Source organism: Tympanuchus pallidicinctus, unplaced genomic scaffold, assembly GCF_026119805.1.
Source record: "Tympanuchus pallidicinctus isolate F22 unplaced genomic scaffold, pur_lepc_1.0 scaffold12, whole genome shotgun sequence".
Lineage (NCBI taxonomy): Eukaryota > Metazoa > Chordata > Aves > Galliformes > Phasianidae > Tympanuchus > Tympanuchus pallidicinctus.
Window position 1 is genome coordinate 9,505,342 of NW_026294637.1, and position 23,978 is coordinate 9,529,319.

The window sequence follows — 23,978 nt, forward strand, 5'->3', positions numbered from 1 at the left end:
AGGCAACTCCACAGCTGGTTATAACGCAATGGAGGTGTCAGCATGCTTTAACAAGTGTCTGAATGGGGTGCACTAATTGTAAGGCAGGTCCTCCCCCTGCTCTGTATGGCCGGATACATACGTGTCATAGAGGGCTGCTCCAAAAGTAATGCCTCCTATTTTATGATGTTGGCCCACAATGGCAGAGGCAGATGTGGAGGTTGAACCTTCCCGCCAATATTCCATTACATTTTGCTATCGTGCGACAGGTGGCAGCAGAGGGGCAGTCTGACAAAGAGCATGTCAGCACAATGAGGCAGTGGGTGGTACATTTCAGCGGTAGTGACAGGGGATCGACTCAGCTGGTGCAAATTGTTGCGAGTGCGGCATGCAGGCTCTCATTCAGCGCTGGTGAAAATGCACATGCAGCTCATGGTGGTGGCTGTCTTGAAAAACAGTGTTTTGCAGCTGAGAATTTGCTCTGCGAAGCTGTTGTGCTCTTTTTACATGTTGTAGTTTCCATAGTTTCCATAAATATGAGGCACTACTTTTGGGGTGACCTACGTACATGCAGAACCAAAGGATTTTTTAATACAATTTCTTCATAAAATGAAAGGTCCCTTTGAACAAAACACAAAGGACAGGGATAGGACAGGAGGAATGATTTTAGGCTCTGGGAAGGAAGGTTTAGATTGGATGTCGGGGTGAAGTTCTTCACAGAGAGTGGTGAGGTGCTGGAACAGGCTGCCACAGAGGTGGATGCTTCATCCCTGGGGGTGTTCAAGGCCAGGCAGGATGGGGCCCTGTGCAGCCTGGTCTGGTAGCAGATCTGGAGGTATGTGGCCCTGCCTGTGCCAGAGGCTCGGAACTTGATGATCCTTGGGACCTTTCCAACCCAAGCCATTCTGTGATTCTATGACAGCAGCCAGTGTGGACCCAGCATCACCTTTCCCATCCTCTCCACCGTCACGGTGGTTTCACAGCCGCCTGACTTTCCCAAAGGAGATGATCTGTCTTTTGCAGGCTTCATTCTGCGGAGGACTGCAGCGCAGGACGGTGCCAGGGCCACTGCCTCTTTCCCCTGTGTACAAGCACAGGCTCTCCAGCGTGCACTCGGCCCCCCACGCTCCCATTCCACCCGCACACCGACGCGGGCCGCCACTCAGACCTCAGCTGCCTCTGGGCGGCCCGGGCCGGGCAGCGCGGGGCCAGGCGGGGCGGAGGGCCGCGGCCACAGCGCACCTCGCAGCCCCGATAGGACAGCGGAGAGTCCCCGCCTCCGCGGGGGAGCGAGGACCGGCAGGGAGGGAGGGAGTGGAGGAGGGAAGATCGCCGCCGAGTTCCGCTTCAGCAGCCATGGCCGCGTAGCGTCTCCTCGGCAGCCGCGTTCGGACATGGGCCAGGCCCGGGCCGGCGGGCTGAGGCAGCGCGTCCCCGCGGCGGTGAGTACTGGGCCGGGCCGCCGCGGGCACCGCTACGCGCCTTTCTCCGGCAGTGGCGGGCGCCCTTGGAGGGGCTCGCGGGCCCGCCGCGCGGAGCGCGGTGGGGAGAGAAGGCTCTCGGGGGGCGGCGCGGTGCGGAGCCGAGCGGAGGGGACGGGAGCGGGCGGTGGGCCGCGGCACTCAGTCCCGCGGTGACCTTGGGCGGCCGCAACCCCCGGCCGAGGCGTGAAGGGCCGGGAAAGGGCGGAGGGCGGCCGGAGAGGCGCTGTCAGGGCTGTGCGGCTTCACGGATTGCTGCGGGCCGGGCCTTGGTGCGGGATGAGCCGCTGCGGGAGCCGGGGCCGAGCCTCCGTCAGCGAGTCTCCGTCACCGCCATGGCACCGGCTGCTCGTAGGCCGGAATTCAGTATCTAAGGGCATAAAGATGCGTCTGTTCTTACTCAGGGTGAAGAACTTTCAAGCTGAATATATAAAACCAAACTTTTCTGTTTTTGAGTTAACTTCATAGTGTCTTCCTCCCCACGTCCCTCCATTGACGACAGTGAAACACTGAACGTACTGAAAAATCCTTTCAGTTCCCCAAAAGGAGCTGTTCCTGCGCACTGCTGTGCCGCCAGGCCACAGGCATCCCTGTGACACCCTGCTGGGTGGCACGGCCAAGGGTCGGCAGTTGGGGTGCTGGGTGCACGCACCATGTGCTGTGGCATGCCCCATGCCAGCTCACATTGCAGAGCTGAGGCCTGCAGGAGCACTCCTGCCTGCATGGAAGTTCAAGACCTCACAGAGAGCACCAGCACTTCTCCCAGTCCGCAGCATGGTGTGCTGCCTGCAGTGTAACTGCTTCTGCGCGTTGCTCTTGCTGTTGTCATTCCACTTAGAGCTTACTCACATCCGTAGTAAAGCAGGCATGGTAATTAGAGGTAGAAAAACCTGTTACCAAGAGGTATGCTTCCCCATCCATGTAAAGATACTTGTTTTAAGTATTCTAACCGTCCCTACATACCCAAACATGATTACCATTATATTTTTGGGATGTTGGCCTTATTTTTAGCTTTCCTGAGAGTGAACAAGGGGCCCAAGCCAGTGCTTCAGCTGGGAATAGACCCGTGGTTTTGTCTAATCTTCATTCTTAAGGAAAATAATTGGCAAACCTGAAATAGGTTGGTTGCTCTTCCTCATAGAGTTGAGTAATAGTAAATGTAGCTGTCATGGCTTCTTCAGCCCCTTGTTTTATTTACAGTTTTATCATCCAGGTTTGTTTTCTTATTGAATAAGGAGATATTCTCATTTCTCAATGGTATATGACGGGTTCATTCCTCAGTGGTGGTGTTGTATTAATGCAGTGACTGTAAGTGTGGAGGGCAATGAAAGGCAAAAGCGAGATTAGTAAATATGTGCTAGCCCAGGAAGAGTGCATTCTGATAAAATTCATGCAGTTCAGATAAGAAAGTACTGTTCATTGCAACTCTTATAGTGGGATCAAACACACCTACACCAAGTTCACGTGTTCCACTGCTGTTAACTATTCTTAGATACCTTTCTTTTTGCAATTATTTTGCTGGACAAAGCATAGAGACCAGGTCAGTTGGGAATCTGGTATCTATGAACACCAAGGTTCAAAATCAGCAGGTTATGTTTTTGTATGAAGGAGGTGATTATGATTCTGAAATCGTAAATTCTTTGGAAACATTAAATATCAGGCCAAGGAAAAGTTTTCCTTAAATAGAAGTGAAATAGAAGTTCCTTAAATATTGGTAATTCTGCTGTATTGCAGCAGCATTTGACTTCAGAACTGTTCTTATATGGGAATTAATGATAGTATGATAAAAAGATAAGAACCACGGTGGGTAAAAGGAATACTTGGGAAAACTTCTGGAGAGTATAAGCAGTAAGGGCAGTTTGGGATTGGATGCTATAGAATCCTATACAATATTCTATACAACACAATAAAAGTGCACTCATGTCCATGCCATGACACTTTTTTTTTGTTTTCTCTTTGCTTCTGTTGTGGAAGAGGCAACGACTGACAAAAGTATGGTACCCCTTGTCTGCATACCTGTGTACTAATCCATGTATTTAAGTAATAAGTGCCTGACCACAGATCAGTGTCTCTCCAGCTGGTAGCAATGCCTCTTGCCCCTGTGGGAACAGATTCAGGCTGAGGATCAGCTAAATACCCAGCATCATCTCTTAAGTTTTAACCATTGTGTTCTAGCAGCATTGTACCCAAAATACAGTGGTGAAACAGCAGACAGTTTCTGCTGAAAAGCTGTTAAGAGGTCATCTTCTACTTCATTTACAGGAAGATACTGCCTGGTTGTTACCCTATGTCACAATTTTAATGGATGTTGCGATTGAAAAGAAGCCTAATGTAATCAAGAATGCTATTCCACTGGTTATTTTTCCCAGTATTGAATAATGGAGAAGAGACCCAGATATGCTCCCCACAACAGCTGGTTATTATTTTCCTATTGCTGCTTTTTTTTTTTTTTTTTTTTAAATAATACAAACTTTGGTTTGCATCAGTGTCACTGCGAGTAGGAGGCCTTGTTTGGTCACTGGCTCTGGCTTTCTCAATGCTTTTCATTCAGGTTCTGTTGTTAGGGTCCTCAGCAGCTTGAGCAACATTGAGAAGTTTATGTTTGTGAATCTCTTATCAGCTCACAGGCTGGTAACTGCTTTGAAAAATAATATAACAAGAACATAAAAGTACAAGCATGCATTGAACTGCAGGAGAAGCCTGAAGAGTTTTAAGGATCCGCCTGAACAGCCAGCCCTGATAGCGGTCAGTTAAGGAACTAACTTTTCTTCCACAGAGAAGAATGAATTAGAAGCTGTAATTAAAAACTTATATTAACATCTGATACATGCTGCATGTAATTCCATTAAGGAGGCTGTTGAGAACTTGATTCCCTCCTCCCCTGCCCTCCCTGAAAGTATTATTTCTAATCCATCCTAAACTCATTTTACTGCAGCGTGATGTATGAGTTACAGTGCTTTGGGAGGTCAAAGAGTGATACCTCGTTCATCAGCTGCCGTGGGGAGCTGCTCATCTTCTGAAAAAGGTGTAAAAGTTTCTCCAGATGAGGAGATTAAAGTAAGTTTAGTGTTGTGTTTGGCGATTTAAAAATCTTTAGTTATGACTCTAGTTAATAAGAGTGGGAAAATGTGGAAAATCATTTTTTGTTCTCAGCCAGAGCTCAGATGTATCCCCTATCCATTCATTCTGCATTTGTAGAAATGAGGTTCCAGAAGAGCTGCATTATCAAGGTGTGTCAGCAACGCTGGAAATATTGCAGGCATCTTCTGCCTTTCATTAAGTAGCTCTCATCTTCCACATAGTCTTGTTTTTTCCTCATATAAAGTAGCGTTAAGTTCACATCTTTTTCAGAAGATTCATTTAGTTATATTCTGACAGAACTCAGCCAAATTTTGCTACTTAAGATTAAGAAAATACCAATTACATAACAGCAAACATTGAAGATATATTTAGAAAGGACTTAGAGCTTCAAAGAAAAAGTCTATTTGCAGTTCGAGGTTGCCAGTTAAATACGTGTTTTGAAGGTAGGATTAGACGTGCAGAGCTAAGATCTCAGCACAAGTGAAGCCTTTCCTTGTAAGCCTGCAAGATTTTAAAAATGGGTGCGTCTTTGCTTTAGACAAAAAAATGTGTTTAGATTGGGAAGGTCCTTTAGTTAGCAGTTGGATGTGCTTTGTTTCATTTCTACTGAATACAGAACTTTTGATTAGTTGTCTGCTTTGTTTTCAGCAACTAAATACCTCCTGAAAGTTAAAGCTGAGCATAAGGCACATCATATGGGGTAGGTGACCTTCGTAGGTCTTCCCTACGAAGATGCATGGGATATAGGATGAATTAATTTTATCTGCTAAAATTAGTATTTGAGGCTTTTATCATTTACTTCCTAGGATGATGTGTAAAGCAATCTCCTAAGGAAGGATTTTTGACAAGTGTTCTAAGCTTGGACAAATGCTTTGTAATTGGTTAAGTTAGCACAGGCAGCACCTGTGTCTAAACACTGTGTTACCCAGCTGGTGAGAGCCGCGTGCCATGGGAAGGCCCATCCTCTTCCCCTGCTATCCCCAAAGGCTAAAATAGCTTACTATATAGCACATGCAAAGATTGTAGTTAGACTGTCTGCATGAGACTTCATGGACTCCAGTTCTGGGCTCCTCAGTTTGAAAAAGACATGGATCTTGTGGAAGGAGTCCAGCAGAGGGACACAAAGATGGTTGAGGGCCTGGAGCATCACCCTGTGAAGGAAGGCCAAGAGACCTGGGTCTGTTCAGCCTGAAGAAGAGAAGAAGACTGAGGGGAGGATCTGATTAATGTTTGTATGTATCTAAAGGGAGGTGAGGGGCAAATGGATGAGGCCAGGCTCTTTTTAGTAGTTTGTAGCAATAGGACACAAGAAGTTCCATACCAACGTGCAGAACTTATTTACAGTAAGGGTGATAGAGCACTGGATCAGGCTGCCTAGAGAGGTGGTGGAGTCTCCTGTGGAGATATTCAAGCCCTATCTGGACACAGATCTGTGCAACCTGTTGTAGGGAACCTGCTTTAGCAGGGAGTTGGACTCCATGATTTCTTGAGGTCCCTTGCAGCCCCTGCAGTTCTGTGATTCTGTGACTGCCACGCACAGAATGTCACATGAGAAGATTTAGCAGTCTCTTCTGGCCACTTCTGCTTAAGCGCGTAGCCATTGCTTGGGAGTACTTCCCATAGGCCACAGAAAGACAGCTGCACCTTACAGTTCAACACCTACAGCATGGCCGAGATGTTTCGAGCAGACTTCAGTCTGCTTTAACCTTCCTGTGTCTTATCAAGGCATAATGAGTCACATTGCCATCTGTGTGCAGAGGTCAGTGTTAGGCTCATCATATGATGAGTATCCAGCACAAATTTCATGGTACAGATAGGCCAGATGGTTTCTGAAAATATATTTACTGGCTTTAGAGTTGAATAAACTTGCTGGATAGATGAGTTTGAACATTCTTAAGTCAGCATTTCCTTCCTCCTTGGTTTCCTTATTCTTCTGTTTGTATTCTTGACAAGTTACCTAGCATTGTTTCAAATAATTCTATCAATTGAGAAGGATTAATTTATACTGTTACCTATTCAGCCAGTCTTGCATGAATAATACATAATACATGCAATAGATAGGAGGACTGTTATGAATGATTAACATTTAAATAGCTGCAATTTAAACGTTATTCCCCTTTTGGCAAGGAAGGTTTGGATGTAGGAGGGAGTTGGGCTCCTTCAGCCTGGAGGGGAGAACGCTCCAGGGAGACCTCACTGCAGCCTTCCAGTGCCTGAAGGGTGTCTGCAAGCAGCAGGGGAAGTGATTTCTTACTCAGTCTGGTAGTGACAAGACAAGAGGGAATGGGGTTAAACTAAAAGAGGGGAGGCTGAGGTTAGATGTGAGGGAGAAGCTCTTCACTCAGAGGGCAGTGAGGCCTGGGCATGGGCTGCCTGGAGCTGTAGGTGCCCAAGGCCAGGCTGGGTGGGCCCTGGGCAGCTGAGCTGGGGGCACACAGCCCATGGCAGAGACTGGGGCTGGGGGCTGTAAGGTCCCTTCCCACCCAGGCTGTTTTGTGATTCTATGATTCTTAAAAAAATAAATAATTTGCTAAAACTCCTGAAATTGTTTTTCACTCATGCTTTGTGCTAGAAATGATTGCCCAGAGTAAGAATCAGATTTTGTGTTTGTTTAAATAGCAGCATATTTCTATAAGAAATGCTGGTTACAAAGCAGTAATGTAGATTAAATGCCAAAGACATAGGTGCCAGCATATTAGAGTAACATGTCACCAGGTTGTGGTGGACCAGAACAACCGTTGGAGCTGTAAGTGATTACCTATGCTTAATTCACTGTTAGAATCATTAATTATAATTTACACTTTAACTGTATGTGCTCCAGATTGTTTTATATTCCTGTTGATTCATGTAACACGATCTAGATCAGGCAATAACCACATACAGGTCACTATAGTAATTGTATTAAAATACTGAAGTATAATTGGTCTTTTTTTTTTTTTTTTCCAGAAAACTATTGGTACAATCTTATAAGGAGGGAGATAAACAACTACATTAACATGCCTGCTGTGGCATCTGTACCTAAGGAGCTGTATCTCTGTACTTCACTGAAAGATCTCAACAAGAAGACAGAAATAAAACCTGAAAAGACCAGTACAAAGAGGTATCTGTGTTTTAAGTGACTTGGAATTAACTACACAAAATGCATCCCTCAGGAGCACATAGTAAATAGAATTTTGATACCTATGCAGGTTAGATTGTTTCCTTCTGTATTCAGGAAAATATTTTTTCTAAATACTTTCTCACATCACAGCATGCTCTTTCAGTACAGAAGACTTTAAATGAGGCTAGTGAACAAACTAAAGCAAGGAGAAACATCATTTGGAGGAGCGCGATTCTAATTCATGTTTAGTGAGGTCTTTGTATTATTATGGTAAAAACCAAACAGTACGTGGGCAGAGGCTGTGAACACTTAAAATGGCATCTTGCAGTTAAAAGTGTTTGGGGAGAAGCCAACAATCACGTGCCTTACCTCTTCTTTGATTTCAGTTACGTGCAGAGTGCCCTTAAGATTTTCAAAGCCGCAGAAGAAAGCAGATTGGACCGAGATGAAGAAAAAGCTTATATCCTGTATATGAAATATGTGGCTGTTTATAATTTCATTAAAAAGAGACCTGATTTTAAGCAGCAACAGGTATAAAGGCCTTCTGTCTAACCTTTTCTGCATTAGTGAAAGTGCCAGAAGTACAGAAAGTTATACTAACACACATTCAAAGGCTTACACTAATATTATATAAATTGCCTCACATACACTGAGATTTCTCCTTCCTACTTCTGACAGGTTTTTTTCTTAATTGCTTTTACAGTTTGCTTTTATCATTTACACATCAGATGCATAAATAGGTGTGTGAATATTTTTTATGGAAAGCTAATCCTCTCTTTTCCATTCCAACATCTTTTGAGACAGCACTAAGAAGTTTGGGGATTGTGGAATGTGTTTCTTTTATTCATTTCAAGTCTCCTTCACTGAAAATGCGTGAATGTGCATTTTTGCTTTTACTTCTGCAACTAGATCCATCTTTTACTGAGCAGAAGTGCCTTGTTGGTATTAGTGCTATAGAACAATGTTAATTACCAACTCATGCTTGAGGGGAAAATATTTGACTCAAAACAGTACCTTTTGTTGGCATTATCATCCTTATAATACAGTTTTTCTATAGATTAGCTATTCTTGATATGCACAGAAGTAGGCATCATTAAGCTGTACTGTTAATATGTGGGCTGATGCTTGTAATTCTAGGATTATTTCCATTCCATTCTTGGCCCTACAAATATAAAAAAAGCTATTGAAGAAGCTGAAAGACTCTCAGACAGCCTTAAACTCAGGTATGTGAATACAGCAGATGATGTTGTTCAGTAGACCTGGAGCCTATGCAGGCAGTTTCAGGCTTTCATTGCTATATAGTAGTAGGGGATTGTGCTTGAAATTACTGACAGCTTAAATAATTTACCTACAGAGTGTGCATTTATAGATTTTATGTCTTCATGTATTCCAGTAACTTGCCACTGTTTGTGTTATGTTGCAATTCTTGGTGGCTATGATTTATTGATAGCATTTCCCAGTTTTGTTTAGCAGCTCAAAACGAAACTGCAAGATAAACTGTATGTATGCTAGGGCAGATCAGGACCCTTTTCCTCCTCCTTTTCATCACAGTCCTCTGGAACCAAATACACCTTACTGTTCGGCTCAGTCATTAAGACTAGTTCCAAACTTTTTGTTTTGTGGAATCACCTCATCATCTCAGTTGTATTAAATATAATTGAATGCACAACAATGTTGTGACTGTAAAAGCCTGAAGTTGATCTAAAAGCTGTGGCTTACAGTTCCGTGGTTGTCCTTATGAAGGCAAATGGCTGGAGGTTAACTTTCAAGGCTGAAATGAACCTCCTATATGCAAGACTCAAGTCCGCAAAAAAACGTGTGTGTGATTCCTGCACAGATGTCACTGTAGTCTCTGAATTTGAAATAAAGAGCAGGGAAACTGGTGAGGGCATAACAGAAGTATAACATCAACTTACACTGACCATGACTGCTGCTATACAGGTAGTTCTGATCCAACTCCTCAAAAAAAGGAAGTTCAGAGAACTGAGAACTTTCTAACTATTACTATTACCTGCGCTGTTGCAAAGCCACATAAAGTACCTTGTATGACTGCTACAGTATATGGAAGTTTACCTGCAAGTGACCTGCTTCATACTCCTGTTTCTATGAAATGAAGAACCTACTGCATCAAGTGATTGCGAGGTTAAAGAATTGTAAGGCTTAAGAGTAATGGCTGTGGAATAGGATAAGAAAATCATCCCAAGAGCAGGAGAAACAGGACATGCAGTCATGGAGGAAAATGGGGGTTTGTTGAAAGGAGTGGGTGTTGGGGGGTATTTCACCCATCCACCCCAGGGCTATTGTGGTGGTAACTAACTAAGGCTAGCTTATTATGTGATACTGGAGAGGGGAAAAAAACACTTTCGTTTCACAGATACGAGGAAGCTGAAGTACGGAAAAAACTTGAAGAAAGGGACAGACAAGAGCTGCAGAGCAAGCAAGAGCCAAAAGATGATGGAAAGAGTTCAGCCAAAAGCTCATCAGAAGCTACAGCAGATGGCAAAGGAAAAAGCCAGAGGGTAATTGAAGTTATCTGCAAATTCTCTAGTTCAGTTATGGTTTAAATCTACTGTTTGATATTTGTTAGCTATCTCCGGCTCAGAATCATACCACATTGTTTTGGTGTGGGTTGTTTTTAATTAATTTATGCTCCCCACTGCCTTTGCAAGGAAAACTCAAAAGGTTGAGTTTTTACCAATCTCAAAGTCTCGCTTAAGACAGACTTGTCTAGCAAAAGGAAGCTTCTTTACTTCTTCCTGTGGCATGGTTTGACCAGTTCCCCTCCACTTGTGTGAGAATCAGTGTCTGCTGGCCACCTTGGTTCTGACTATTAGGTCTTAACTTACTGTTTTTTCTCCTCCTTACTACACAGATCAATGGTGAGACGAAGCACTCACTGGAAAGAAAGGATCAGGCTGAGAGTTTTAGTGGTAAGATAATGTTTACACAGGCGTGAACAAAGTCTCCATACACCTATGCCCCTATTGCTTTTGCTGCTGCAGTCCTTTAAAGTTATTTCACGGTCAGAATATTTTGCTATCCTGTATTTCAGTAATAGCAGCTTAGTGATAAAGCTCTGTATTTACATCTTCATTACTTTTCTTGTACTTAGAAAGTTGACCTGAGGTTTGTTTTGTTTGTTTGTTTTTTAGTTTAATAACTAGAGTGATCAAACAAAAAATGTCTTTTCAACTGATATGAAAAAACATCTAGGCAAGGCTGAATTGTCAGCTTTCAAAGTTAAATAAGAAATTCCCCCTGCCTGTCCCAGTCCTCTGCTTTTTTTTCCTTGTAAGAAATGTGAAAATGTTCCTCTTCAGCTGAGAACTCTAGAGAACATCTGCAGTATGTAGCTCGAGTGCTTGCCTATATAGCTTATGTTAAATGAGACCATGACAAATTAAACTAATTTATCACCAAACATCCAGTATTGTCACATTCAGCAGGTTAGCTGTTAATCACTGCAGTAGTGGTAGTGAAAGAATCAATCTGGCCTGCAGTGTCTCAGCTCCATGGCTTTGTGGGAAGGATGTGTGTTAACACTCTGTATGCTTTTCTGTTCTGTGTCATCTATTTGCAGTCCTGATTACTCCAGAAGTGATGATAGCTATCTCCATTTACGTTGTAGCTTTTAGCATCTAACAGCTTTTGTATTTCAAGGAGCAGTCACAGCTGAGAAACTCTTTGCAATGATGACAGACAAAAGCATTGAATTGATTATAATGGATGCTCGAAGCTTGAAGGACTACCAGGAGTCCTGTATTCCAAGATCTGTCAGTGTCCCAGAAGAAGCTATCAGTCCTGGGTATGGAATAATGTTAAATGATAATGGAACATTTAATTTCTCTGTTTCTTCTTCTCTGTGTTTCTTGTAGTCTCTTAAAAACAGAAAACCTAACTCTGCATTAGAAAGATCATATGCTTTACACTTCAGTTTCAGAGTCCCTGATCCATATGAATTGTTGAAATATACCTGGACTCTGTTCTTGCATGTACCAATCCAGAGAGCATATATTTTATCCAAGCACAGAAATGTGTGCATAGTGGCTCTATGTATTGTTGGTACATCTGTCATTTAAATGCATATTGATACATTTCAGAGTTACTGCTAGTTGGATTGAAGCCAGACTGCCAGAGGATTCTAAAGATCCATGGAAGAAGAGAGGACACTTTGATTACGTTGTACTGCTGGACTGGTTTAGTTCTGCAGGAGACTTAAAGCTAGGAACAACTCTTCGGAGTCTGAAAGATGCACTTTTTAAGGTTTGCAAGTTTCATATTTTATATTATTTCATCTCAATAAACAAGGCAGTCTTAAATCACCCATAATTACAAAGTATATGGATGACAGTGACATTCTAGGTAAGCATCTTGGTTCAGTTTTCAAAGACTGCTTGTTTTAGTAGCAGAAGTATGGACTGAGGCTTTACTTCCCTCTGCTTATGCTGTAGTAGTAGAAATAATTCTACTATTAGAATTATTATATATATAATATATGCATACGCTGCAAAGAGCAGAATGATTCAACTCCCCAGCAGTTAGCTGGTAAACTTCAAGTACAAACATTTCAGGCAGTTCTCCCTGTTTACTGCTTTACGGAATAGTTCCTCACCTCCGTGCCTTCTTCATGTTCTTCAATAACCTTCGATATTAAGGGTCTTGGGAAGAGGCTGAGTTGGAGCCTCAGCTCTGAAGGGCTTTTCAGAAAGTTAACATGATGCCCCCAACCAGTGCCCCTCATCACTGTGGGAGCTTGTTAGATAAAATGCTGAAGTGAACGTTACAATAAAAATATTTTTCTGCACAGAGGATTGTCACTTGAATAAGTAGTAAGTGGGTCTGTGTTGGAAATATTTGGGCCATGTTATAGGTAGAAACAGGAACTTCAATGCTGGGAGTTCTCCAGACCGTTCCCCAAAGTGGTTTTGCAGCCAGTTTAATTCTTATCTAAAAGTCTCAAAAGTAACTTCTAAGTTCAATGACTTGAGATAGAAATTTCAACAACATGGTTAAGATTGAAAAGCTTCCACACTATGTTTAGATCATTTAATTTCAAGCTTTTTTTTTTCCTTACAGTGGGAAAGCAAAACTATACTGCAGAATGAACCTTTGGTTCTAGAAGGAGGCTATGAAAACTGGCTCCTTTGCTTTCCCCAGTACACAACAAATGCTAAAGTAACTCCACCCCAGCATGGCAGGAGTGAAGCAGTAACTGTGTCTTGTGAGTACAAAGATATCTGTAACTAATGTATGTAATATCACTTGTTTGAGATGGCCTTGTCTTGGTCTACATCTCTAAATCTTACTTTGAGGGTCTGGTGAAACTTGAGTATTACTTTATCGTAAGAGCTGTCTCATGTGTTTTCTCCCTTCTATCCCAGTGGATTTTACGTATCCCTCTCTGGAAGAGCCAGCTCCTGCTCCACCTGTTGCCCCTACAAAGCCTTCTCCAACAGAAGTGGTCGAAAATGAAGAAACAGGAGCTAATTTGGAAGAGAGATTAAAATCACTGAACAGACCAAGTGTAGAAGGTGCTGCTGTTCCAAAACCCGACAGCTCATTTGTAGTTAATCCAGCATCAATTACAAGAAATATCCCTGAGGTAAGCTGTGCTCCTTTCTTTCAAAGTTAGTACAAGGTTAATCTATCACAAGCAGAAGCCTAAACCCACAGGGAGACATTCTTGGTATTTGTTTAAGCCTTGAAAACAAGAAGACCAGTGTAGAGACTATTAGAAGTCTGTGTAGTAAATAATCCACAGAACCTCATGAAGCTGAATATACTTGATGCGATTTCTGAGTTTTTGCTGAGGATTTCTATATAAGCACAGCAGAAAGTAAAAGTCAGCAGTTGCTCATTAATTCTGAAAGTCCATAAGCAAACTTTTCTAATCAATGCAAACAATGATGAAACAAGAAGGGCAGTTAAACCATAACTTACCTTGGCTACTCCAAAGCTCTCCTTTCCAGCCACCATATCTTCCTTTGAACAGCAGAACATGCAGCTGGTTTTTCACTTCTTGTCTTGTGCTGAAAACACGGGGACTTGTTTCTGCTTCTCACAGACTCAGAACTTTCTAAAAACACCTTTGTAGAGTCCTTGCACTAAGATAATTTGCTTTCTTCGGTAGACAAGGCTAAAAATACCAACCCCTTTGCCTTTTTAGATAACTCTTTTAATGTAGATTTCAGTTAACAAATACCTTATGTATTTTCCTCCTTGAATTAGACCAGCCTTTACTCATTCAGAACTTCCAGCACTAAAACAACCTGCTCCCCTAGGTTTGAAGGGAAGTCAGTCTTAAGTATCTCTTCCCATCAGGCTCACCTGCCCTAATTAGGTGGCAGAGCATGTGATTGAGAGCCATGTGCAAATTAGGCTGCCTGATTGCCCTAAAACATTCACCTTCAGAAGCCCAAGAATAAAGACCCAAATTGCAGTAAGGTGTGCTTAATGCTGTGCTTATGGTTCTTTAGGGCCTGTTGACTCTTACCTCGTGTCTGGAAGTTAAATGAATAGCTGATTTTACTAAAAAGCACCTGAATTACCAGATCTACTGAAGTTGAAGGTTGATCCTCTGTCTGGCAGATACCAATTTTTTATGATCTTTATTCTTTTATACATCTGACTTAGAAGTCCAGCCAAGAGAGCACCAGTAGCTGTAGTGAACTGTTCTCTGCTTTCTGTTACAGGTTGATCGTTCTAAAAAGCCTTCCATAAAAATACCTGATGATAATAAACCAAAATCTGAAAGCACACCCAGTGACAGCCAGCCTATGGAGAATGGCCGCGTGGTCCCAGACCGGTCCACAAAGCCGTTACTGGATGCTAAGAGTGTTCTGACAGAAGAAGAAAAAAGCCGAGTACATGCAGAGACTGCTGCCCTGATGGAGAAAAACAAACGAGAAAAAGAACTGCGGGAGAGGCAGAAGGAAGAACAAAAGGAGAGACTCAAGCGAGAAAAGGAAGAACAAGAGCAAAAGGCAAAGGAAGAACAGAGAGAAAAGGAACACAAAGAAAAGCTACAGCAATCCAAAGAGGAGAGGGAACAGAAGGAGAGGGACGAGCAGATCAAAAGAGAACAGGAGGAGAAGGAAAAAGAAAAAGCACGCAAGGAAGCAATAGAAGCAAAAAAGCAAAATAAAAATGAACTAGAAAGCATTGATGCAAAAAAGGTTGAGGCTGACAAAATATCTGTAGAAAGAAGAGACAAGGGCTCTCGAACACCAGATACGCAGAGACGTGTACTGGGTGATGCATCCCCGAGCAAGGTCAGTGAAAAGGAGCGTGGAATGATTTCAGTGCTTCTGAAGTGAGATAACATCAGTGTGAATTTTAAATACACTCAGTATCGGAATCTTACCTAGGCCTGCTGTTTTTACATAAACACATAGGAGAAAGTTGAAACCAAGAATCAAACAGTTTTGCAGGACAGCTTAACTTGGTTCTTCCTTGTAGGTGGGCAGAGTGGAGTCTCCACAAGATCATAAAAATTACATCATGAAGGTAGAATGGATGGTTCACAGTCTGCCATCCTGTTTCAACTGTGGAGCCATGGCAGCTCTTTCTGTCAGGCCACTCTAGTAACATACGCTGTGATGTGGTGACAAATTCTTAGGACAGAATCCCGTTACCACAACAAACTCTATAGTGCCCCCAGCTGCATGAACAGTGATGTAAAGGATTTTGTTAGTATAGGAAGTGAAGTAAGCACCAATCTATTGGTTTTTTTGCTGAGAACAGCCCAGTTCCAGCTCTTTGGGGGTTATGTTTTCTTCTTTCCTCCAATTCATGAAAAATTTTCATTTTGATTGTGAAAGAATTATCTGATCCTGAGAAAGGAACCGTTTATGAAGTTAGCTTACTGAAACTGATGTCCTCAAAAACATTTCTCAAGATACACTGGGGTATTTCTTTCTCCCTTAGCAATTGTTTGTGTAATGGAAATGCTCAAAGGAGCCAAAGCATCCTCAGCACAGTCATTCTTGAACTTTTGTTTGACTGACAGGGCAACTTCACATAATCCTGAAGTGACTGTCCATGATAAAATACATTCATAATCTTGGATTTACACATTGCCTTGTTCAGGGAGAGGCTTTATCACAGTGAAAAGTACAAACAAAAGTGAGGAAAAAGTCTTTATTTAAAAACAAAGTAACAACCCCACCGCTTTTAATGGGGAAAGTAGTGCATGTGGAACCTCTACTTATTTTCTAAGCTGTTGAAAGCAGTAAATCTGTCTTACATAACACAACATTCAGTTACAAAGGCTATTCCAAACATCACTGTATAGGCTAGCAATACAAAAAGTGATGCTAGCTGCAGTGACTTCATTTAACATAATGAGAAAATTTAATTTTGCTTCTTCCCTATTTTGCTTTTATCAGCCTTCTTTACTAACAGCCTAGATGAAAATTGAAAGCCTTCTTTCAAAATCTTTTACAGCAAACTGAGGTTAAAGGACAACCAGACAGTGGAGCTCAAAAGCCAGGACCCCTTAGAGAGGATTCTGAACAAGATACTGAAAGACTTAAAGTAAATACATTGTGTTTCATGTAGCCAAAAACAAGCAAGTGGAGATGCTTTGTGATTGTTATTTCATGTGAAATTCCACCTCACTTTAATTTCCAAAGTCATAATCTTAAGAAAAGGCTGTGCTGTGCTCATAGCTGTTTGAGTTTCTTTTATTTTGTCATATTCGTCTGCAAAAAATTTGTGAGACTTTCATTAGAAATTTTCACGTGCTTCTGATGGCATTAACAAGTGCTGCACACTCATTTGTCACCTCATGTGTACTTTGTTGCATACTAGCTGGGAAGGAAGAAAAGATTTTTGCTGTGTGTTTAACAAAAACACATATTGCTAACAAAGTGGCTCAACGAGGGGAGGAATGGAGTAGTCAGGTTATTGTGAAGCTGAATTGTCTTGTCTTTTTCCTGGAGCATGTCAGCATACGGCTTTTGTCTGGGTTGAGCAGTATGAAATAGCAGTCCTATTTGCCATCTTTATGTCCTACAGTGAATTGCATTTTCAGCTACAATGAAGGATTTCTTATTGAACTGTTTTGCGTTCAATCGTGCAACTACATGGGGAAGTCACAGGCAGCTTGCAGCTCCGTGTAGGTAACTGTGCCTCACCTTGCTCTTGTATTTATTAGTCTCTGCGGGAGCCATTGATCAGAGCCCGAAGCGAAGAAATGGGGAGGATAATACCAGGACTGCCTGAAGGTTGGGTAAAGGTAACTTTCTATTTTGATGTCATAATCAAGCTGCTTCCGCAATTTCCCAATGCTTTTCAGTTGTCACATTTCTAAGTCAGGTCTTTATTTTTGTCTCTTTAGTTTCCACATGCAGTTATTTTCCGATTTTTTCCTGAATTTTCTGTAATGAAACCAGGGAAGCTCATGTGCCGACTCCAGTACTAAGGAGTGTCTGTTTAAATGCATGTTGGTGAAGGTGGTACTTTCCACTGCGTTTAACCCGTTAAGTATTGAGGACAGTAACTACTCCTCAGTGTTTAAGAAACTCGTGTGTTTCCTGCAGTACTTCATAAATGGACAGGCTTCATAGTAGATCTTGAGCTAATTTTAAAACTTTATTTCCCTCCAAAGTTTCTGGATCCAATCACTGGAACCTTTCGTTACTATCACTCGCCAACGAACACTGTTGAGATGTATCCACCAGAAATGGCTCCCTCGTCCACACCTCCAGCCACTCCACCAACCCGCAAACCCAAGCCGCAGATGGCTGCTGAGCGGGAGCGGGAGCACTCCAAGCTGAAGCGCTCCTACTCATCCCCAGATATAACCCAAGCCATTCAGGAGGAAGAGAAGAAAAGAATTCCTGTAACCCCTGCAGTCAATCGTGAAAATAAGTATGTTTGATAACTTGCATCCCAGCTTGGGCAATTATAGCGTATAGGACGATTTTGTCTTTAACTCACTGAAATCTGTGTTTTCTAAGTAGACTTGAAAGAATACCAGAGAGTTTTTCCTTGTAGACTCTAATGCATGGGCGGACATCTTTGAGAGTTAATGTCATTATTTATTAACATGAGTTTCAGGGATTGCAGTATGATTGGATGACAATTGCTTTTTAGGTATTGGCATTTGTGTTACTGTATTAAATGCCAGTCCTGGCACTTTCAGTCTGTGAAATAGTGCATTTAATTTTTAAACGTGAAGAATTAGCTGTTAATTATATAATAAATTTAAATAAATTAAAGCTGATTTAGCCCATACCTCGGCCCGATTACAGGCCAGCGTATGTAGGTTCGTCACTGGTCCATTAACTTGTCTTCAGCACCCTAAATGATGTTATTTGGGCAACTTCTTGCACTCGGATGTTTTGCCACCTGTGAGGAAAGTGGTTCTGGTGGATTATGTGCATGGTTTTGTCAGCTGTCAGACTGCTAAAAAATAAATAAATCTTTCTTTACAGACCAGTCTATTACCCTAAAACAGAAATTTCAAGACTCTCTGCATCACAGATTAGGAACCTTAATCCTGTGTTTGGGGGATCGGGACCAGCTCTTACAGGACTTCGTAATCTAGGGAACACTTGCTATATGAACTCCATACTACAGTGTCTGTGCAACGCACCTCACCTAGCTGAGTACTTCAACAGAAACTTGTATCATGATGACATTAACAGGTAACAATCTCATATTCTCATCCTTTTTTTTACAACTGAGGGATAAGAAGTGTTTTTTTAATTAACAACTGTAAAGTCAGATTAATGGAGCTGGAGATTTTTTCCAGAGATTTCTCAGAATTCAGCCGTGGGCCAGAATAGGCTTTACTGGGCAGTGTGAACTACATTCTGCTGAGTGTGTTCACAGATAAGCATTGGTTGCTTTGGTTGATTGCAGTACACTTACTTAACAGTTGGCATAATAAGCTGGGAATAGCAATACCTTCCATCAAACCAATACTGAATATTTAAGTTACAGCGTAAAAGTAGGCAGAAATTTCAACTCAGACTGACAGCTTTTTTGTTTTTATTGGATCTGTTTAATAGGTCCAATTTCCTGGGGCATAAAGGTGAAGTGGCTGAAGAGTTTGGAGTAATAATGAAAGCTTTGTGGACAGGACAGTATAAATATATCAGTCCAAAAGACTTCAAAATTACAATTGGGAAGATTAATGACCAGTTTGCAGGATATAGCCAGCAAGACTCCCAGGAGCTGCTTCTCTTTCTAATGGACGGCTTGCACGAAGACCTCAATAAAGTAAGATACGTGCATTACAAGTCGTACATCTGCTAAATGTTGATGGCAACAGTGGAAGAAACCTGTGGAAGAGAGCTCAGGCAGATGACACATTTAAATATCATTTAAATGTTCTTCCTTTTTTTTATGTATGTTAATATATGGCTAAGATAATCCAACATCTGTTATACAGGCTGACAACAGGAAGAGATACAAGGAAGAAAACAACGATCATCTCGATGACCTCAGAGCAGCAGAACTCGCCTGGCAGAAGCACAAACAGCTCAACGAATCCATTATTGTGGCACTCTTCCAAGGCCAGTTCAAATCAACAGTGCAGTGTCTCACATGTCACAAGAAGTCCCGAACCTTTGAGGCTTTCATGTATTTGTCCTTGCCACTTGCATCCACCAGTAAATGCACACTGCAGGTAAGCTGACACTAGAGACAAATACTAAAAACATTTCTCCTTGACTTTGTTATGACCCTGCCCAGAGAGGTTGTGCAGTCTCCCTTGTTGGACAGGGATGTGGTCCTGGACAACCAGCAGGAGTGGCTCTGATAGCCTCCAGGGATCCCTTTCAACTCTGACCATTCTGTAATTCTGTGCTCAGCCTCTTGTCAAAGGAGTTTTCAACCTTCCAGCTTAATTTACACCAACCTGAAACGTGAACAGATCTCAGTCTGTTACTGTTTAATTCTTCTGAATTAAAAAAAAAAAAGATCATAAGTATTTTAAAACACCAGCAGGATGGAAATATCAAAATCACAGTCAGAAAAGACATCTAGTATTTGCTCTTGTTGGTCACACTATAAATGTTTTGTTTTGTTTTTTCCTTTAAATATTGTAGGCATGCTCTGAAGATCTGGCAAATAAATAATACATGCAGTAAAACTTTCACAGGTGGATTTAATTCTGTTTTCATCACCTGTGTGAAACGTGGCATGCAGATAACAAGCAAGATGCTACAAGTTAACAAGCAAACAGGAAATAAGCATTTTGATTCCGTTATCTTAAATAGCCATCCTTCACAATCCATACTTGTGTGTTCTCTTGTTTTAAGGAATGCCTTAGATTGTTCTCCAAAGAGGAAAAGCTCACCGATAACAACAGATTTTACTGTAGCCATTGCAAAACTCGAAGGGATTCTTTGAAAAAAATAGAAATTTGGAAATTACCACCTGTGCTTCTTGTGCACCTGAAACGGTAAGTGAAATAATGATTGGTGGAAATGAACTGGTATGGAATGACCAGGATTTGATGAAGTTTGGTTGTTCTAGTGCAGCCATTCACTATTTTTAATTGGAGAAAGTTCCAGTTGTATTTCCACTGCGTTGACACAAGAACTGCGTTTTCACCTGATGTCTGATTTACTGGGCTGTTGTTCACAAAGCACTTCTACAGGCTACTTCTTCTCATTTGTGCTCAGAAGCACGTGCGTGAGCATAAGCTGTTTGTGAAACAGTTTAATTTTTAGATGACACCAAGCCTGGGTTAAAAACAGGGAAAACTCACACGTGGCTTAACACGTGTGCTTAAATAGCTTGTGAGTGACTTGTAACTTATAACGATGCTTTTTAATCTTCTAGATTTTCCTATGATGGAAGATGGAAGCAAAAACTTCAGACCTCTGTAGATTTCCCATTGGAAACTCTTGACCTTTCGCAGTATGTTATTGGTCCAAAGAATAATTTGAAGAGATACAATCTATTTTCAGTATCAGTAAGTAATTCACACTTCAGGTTACACGATCTTTGTGCTAAGACTTTATTTGCAACCATAGAGACCAAAAGAAGTTCTGCCCTAAAATGAACGATCAGTATTTAGTTTAGAATCACATATTCTACATTTTTCTTAACCAGGTAAGAAATGGAAGCTTTCGGAAGCCATCAATTTTTTCTTCTCCTTTTGCCATTTGCAGAATCATTACGGTGGGTTGGACGGAGGGCACTACACCGCCTACTGCAAAAATGCCTCCAAACAGCGCTGGTTTAAGTTTGATGACCATGAAGTATCTGAGATCTCAGCATCATCTGTGAAATCCTCAGCTGCATATATTCTCTTTTACACTTCTTACGAACAACGAGCAGTGGAAATGGCCACATAAAGTAACATGGGTTAAGAAAACTGGTTTTCTTCTTATAAGAACAAAGTAGTTCTGGGAAGGCAAATGAACATGCAGAGCTATGGCAGATGTAGTCATTAAAGTTATGGGGATGGCTGCAGCAGCTTCTCCGCAAGCAAGCTCTTTACGGTCAGAACTACTGCTTAAATGAGTGATTAATAATGCTTGTGGTAATACTGCCATCTGTGAAACCATTTAAGAGCATACTTTGCATTACCATTTATTGAAAGAAAAACAACTATATTTTTAGTCTGCTCCAAAATTAAATTCTAGCTTAGTCACCTGAACTCTATTAACAAGTAGTTGAAATTGTCTAAAATTCCCAAGGCATATCTTGATTTTTATCTTCATTCTTTCACTGTTATGGCCTTTTCACATTTCTAACCTTAAGCTTGACTCTACTGTGAATACTCTAGAATGATGTAAACAGTTAGGAATGTAAGTGTACATATTGATTGCATACTTGCACATCAGAACTATGTATATAATAAAACGTTGTCCTTTTTGTGAGAAACTCTAAAACTCAGAGGATTGCTTTAATTTGCCAGCTCTTAAGTAACTGCAACACTACTTATTTAAAAGGAAAAAAAAAGCAGAGCTGTATTTTTTGTTAGCTTTTGTCAATATTTGTGCACTTCAGAGTTACTCTAAACAAACAAGACTTTCCTTTTTAATTTTTTTAATATAAATTTTCATGTATACCTGCATTAAAAAACCTTAAGAAATGATTTAAAAATATATCCTGTTAAACATATGCTTGGGTTTGTTTTCATTCTCTGCTGGTTTTGTAATGGTCAGGGTTCTACAAAATGACAATCTGAATCATTCGCACAGTTTAAAGGCAGATGAAGAGACTGCTACTTTGTGTACAACTAGTTAGTTTAGAAACTGCTTGAGCTGAATCTTGTGCGCTGTCCTGGTCTGGATTGGGTTGGTTTTCCTTCTCTGATTAGACTGGCATTCAAAAATCTTAAATCCTACAATCCAAACTTCTGTCTACATGCATACGTAACCAACAGAGAAGCTGGAACCTTCAGGTAAGCACGTGTGCATGCTCAGCAGCTGCACTCCTTGAGGGGTCTGTGAAGTTTGTCGTGAAGAACAAACATCAGAGCTTAGACAGAGGGAGTGGATCTGTGTTCCTTAGCACACTTGGAAGCTTCCAGACTTCTCTCAAGAAATTAATTTCCTGGAACTCTGCAGCAGATGGTGAGGTAATATGAAAGCTAATTTAATGATGGAACAAAACGTAGCTAATACTGCATGAGTTCTAACGGCATCTCTGTAGTCACTGTTGGCTTTTTGTGGCTGTTGGCTATTTGTGGGTGCAGAAAAGGCCTGATCGGCTGTGCCAGGCTGCACTGAGTTCTGGATCTTGGTGATCTGCAGATTATCAAAGCTGTGTGAGCTGTTGGTGACTGAGTGCTGGCAGAATGCCAGAGAGGTTCTGTAACAAACAGCATAGTCTGTTAAAACTCTCCTTACAGATTTGGCAATCATTTTTTGTTCGCACTTAAGGAGGCAAGAGAAGATTCTCCTTTGGGGCTGCGGAGAGGAACATTAATTCTAAGAAATGCTTTAAAACAGAGCGAAGAAACACTTCATAGATTACTATCATGCTTATCTATTTTGCAATATTAAATGTGAAACCCAGCTGTTAGTCCCCAGTACAGGTCACTATAAGCAGAGAGTGACAGAAGAGCCCACTTGATCCTTATTTATGGGCAGGATCCACACAGGATCAGTTCGTGCTGAAAAGGCTGTGGAGGCTGCTGCCAGGAACACGAGCTTTTAAAATTGGGATGTGGCAAGAGAGAAGGGTAGAGAGGTGCTAACTAACTGCTCTGTTTGGTTACATGCTGTGACTACTCTGTCTCTGGCTGGAGATGAAACATACATGGGTTCTGTTGTTGTGCATTTCTCAATGGATGCACGATAGGCTTAATTTAGGCTGACAGTACTCAGTAACACAATTCCAACATCAACTATATAAACGGTACTGGTAGATGATCAGTCCAGGAAAGAGGGACCATTTCTCTCATGTGCTCCAGCTACAATTAAAAGAAGCCAAGCACCCTTTTTTCAGGAGGGTGTACCACTTCCTGATGAAAAAAGGCGTTCAGGTGCTGATGGTTCTGTTCAGGAAACTTCAGTTTACCAGATGCATTTGTAGACTGAATTGGGAGCGGTGGGGAGGTGCTGGTTGTTTTGTTGGGGTTTTTGTATGCTTGTGTGCTTTTCAAGCTGCTGGATGTTTAAGTGCCTGGAGCAGAGGCAGCTCTAAGTCCAAGCAAACCCAGGCTTTATCTGTTACACGGGACAGGGTGTTACACATAGAAGTAGGAAAGGCAAAGCTCAACATCAGAGCACACAAGCTGTACCTGAGTTCTTGCAGAAAAATGTGTAACTATATGGAGAGAGATCCATATTGCTGAGTGGATAGCAGATGTCAGTGAAGAGTTTCCTTTTGTAGTTGCCTTGCCACTCAAACTTGAAATAAAATTTTGAACTATTTTGAATAACATTCAACTTCTTTTATTGTGTTTTCTTAAACTGGCTTTACTGGGGGAGGGGGAGAATGTCTAATGGCTACCCTGGGTTTTGAAATACATCTGTGTTAATGTTGAGTTCTAACATCCACTGACCAACGCACTGTGCCTGCAAATGATGTCCAGCAAGGAAAGCAAACATCTTGCTGATCCTTCCATCTATTAGAAATGGATACAGGTATTAAAAGCAGACAGAAGTCAAACCTCTGTGTCCTTGTCACCATCCCTTAAATGTTTTGGACTGTATCGTCAACTCTCCTTGCCAGACTCCATTCCCCTTTTCCTCTGTAACTTTCAGTATACAGCATACTTCTAAACCTTCATAATGCAGCCAAAGCTATAGCTGAGGACCAGAAGGTGTTTTAACATGGCAGGGCAGGCAAATGCTGAACAGGAAATTAATTCTGTTAATTGTTCTGTTAATTCCGAATCAGTTCTGTGAAGCCCAACTACT

The 23,978-nt window shown here is 41.6% G+C and overlaps 1 protein-coding gene across 3 annotated transcripts; it reads left to right on the top strand.

Moving 5' to 3' along the window:
- The first annotated feature begins 1,281 nt into the window (after nt 1-1,281).
- On the top strand, nt 1,282-23,499 carry USP8 (ubiquitin specific peptidase 8). Of its 3 annotated transcripts, none has more exons than XM_052672538.1 (20): nt 1,282-1,421; nt 7,488-7,641; nt 8,028-8,172; nt 8,779-8,864; nt 10,016-10,160; nt 10,514-10,571; nt 11,302-11,446; nt 11,742-11,904; nt 12,718-12,862; nt 13,023-13,243; nt 14,334-14,912; nt 16,087-16,176; nt 16,799-16,879; nt 17,252-17,514; nt 18,081-18,293; nt 18,660-18,870; nt 19,043-19,279; nt 19,914-20,056; nt 20,440-20,572; nt 20,772-23,499. In XM_052672538.1, the coding sequence occupies exons 2-20, from the start codon at nt 7,538-7,540 to the stop codon at nt 20,955-20,957; spliced, it is 3,348 nt and encodes a 1,115-aa protein (XP_052528498.1). In that variant the 5' UTR covers nt 1,282-1,421; nt 7,488-7,537; the 3' UTR covers nt 20,958-23,499. The 3 variants fall into 3 exon arrangements, with proteins under 3 accessions (XP_052528498.1, XP_052528500.1, XP_052528499.1); XM_052672539.1 differs by lacking the exon at nt 1,282-1,421 and adding an exon at nt 4,400-4,517; XM_052672540.1 differs by lacking the exon at nt 16,087-16,176.
- The last annotated feature ends 479 nt before the right edge of the window (nt 23,500-23,978 follow it).

Coding starts and splice junctions, on each gene's coding strand:
- USP8 (XM_052672538.1), top strand. CDS start 7,538: ATGCCTGCTGTGGCATCTGTACCTAAGGAGCTGTATCTCTGTACTTCA. Junction 8,865..10,015: donor TCAGACAGCCTTAAACTCAG/GTATGTGAATAC, acceptor TTCGTTTCACAG/ATACGAGGAAGCTGAAGTAC. Junction 17,515..18,080: donor GCAGTCAATCGTGAAAATAA/GTATGTTTGATA, acceptor CTTTCTTTACAG/ACCAGTCTATTACCCTAAAA.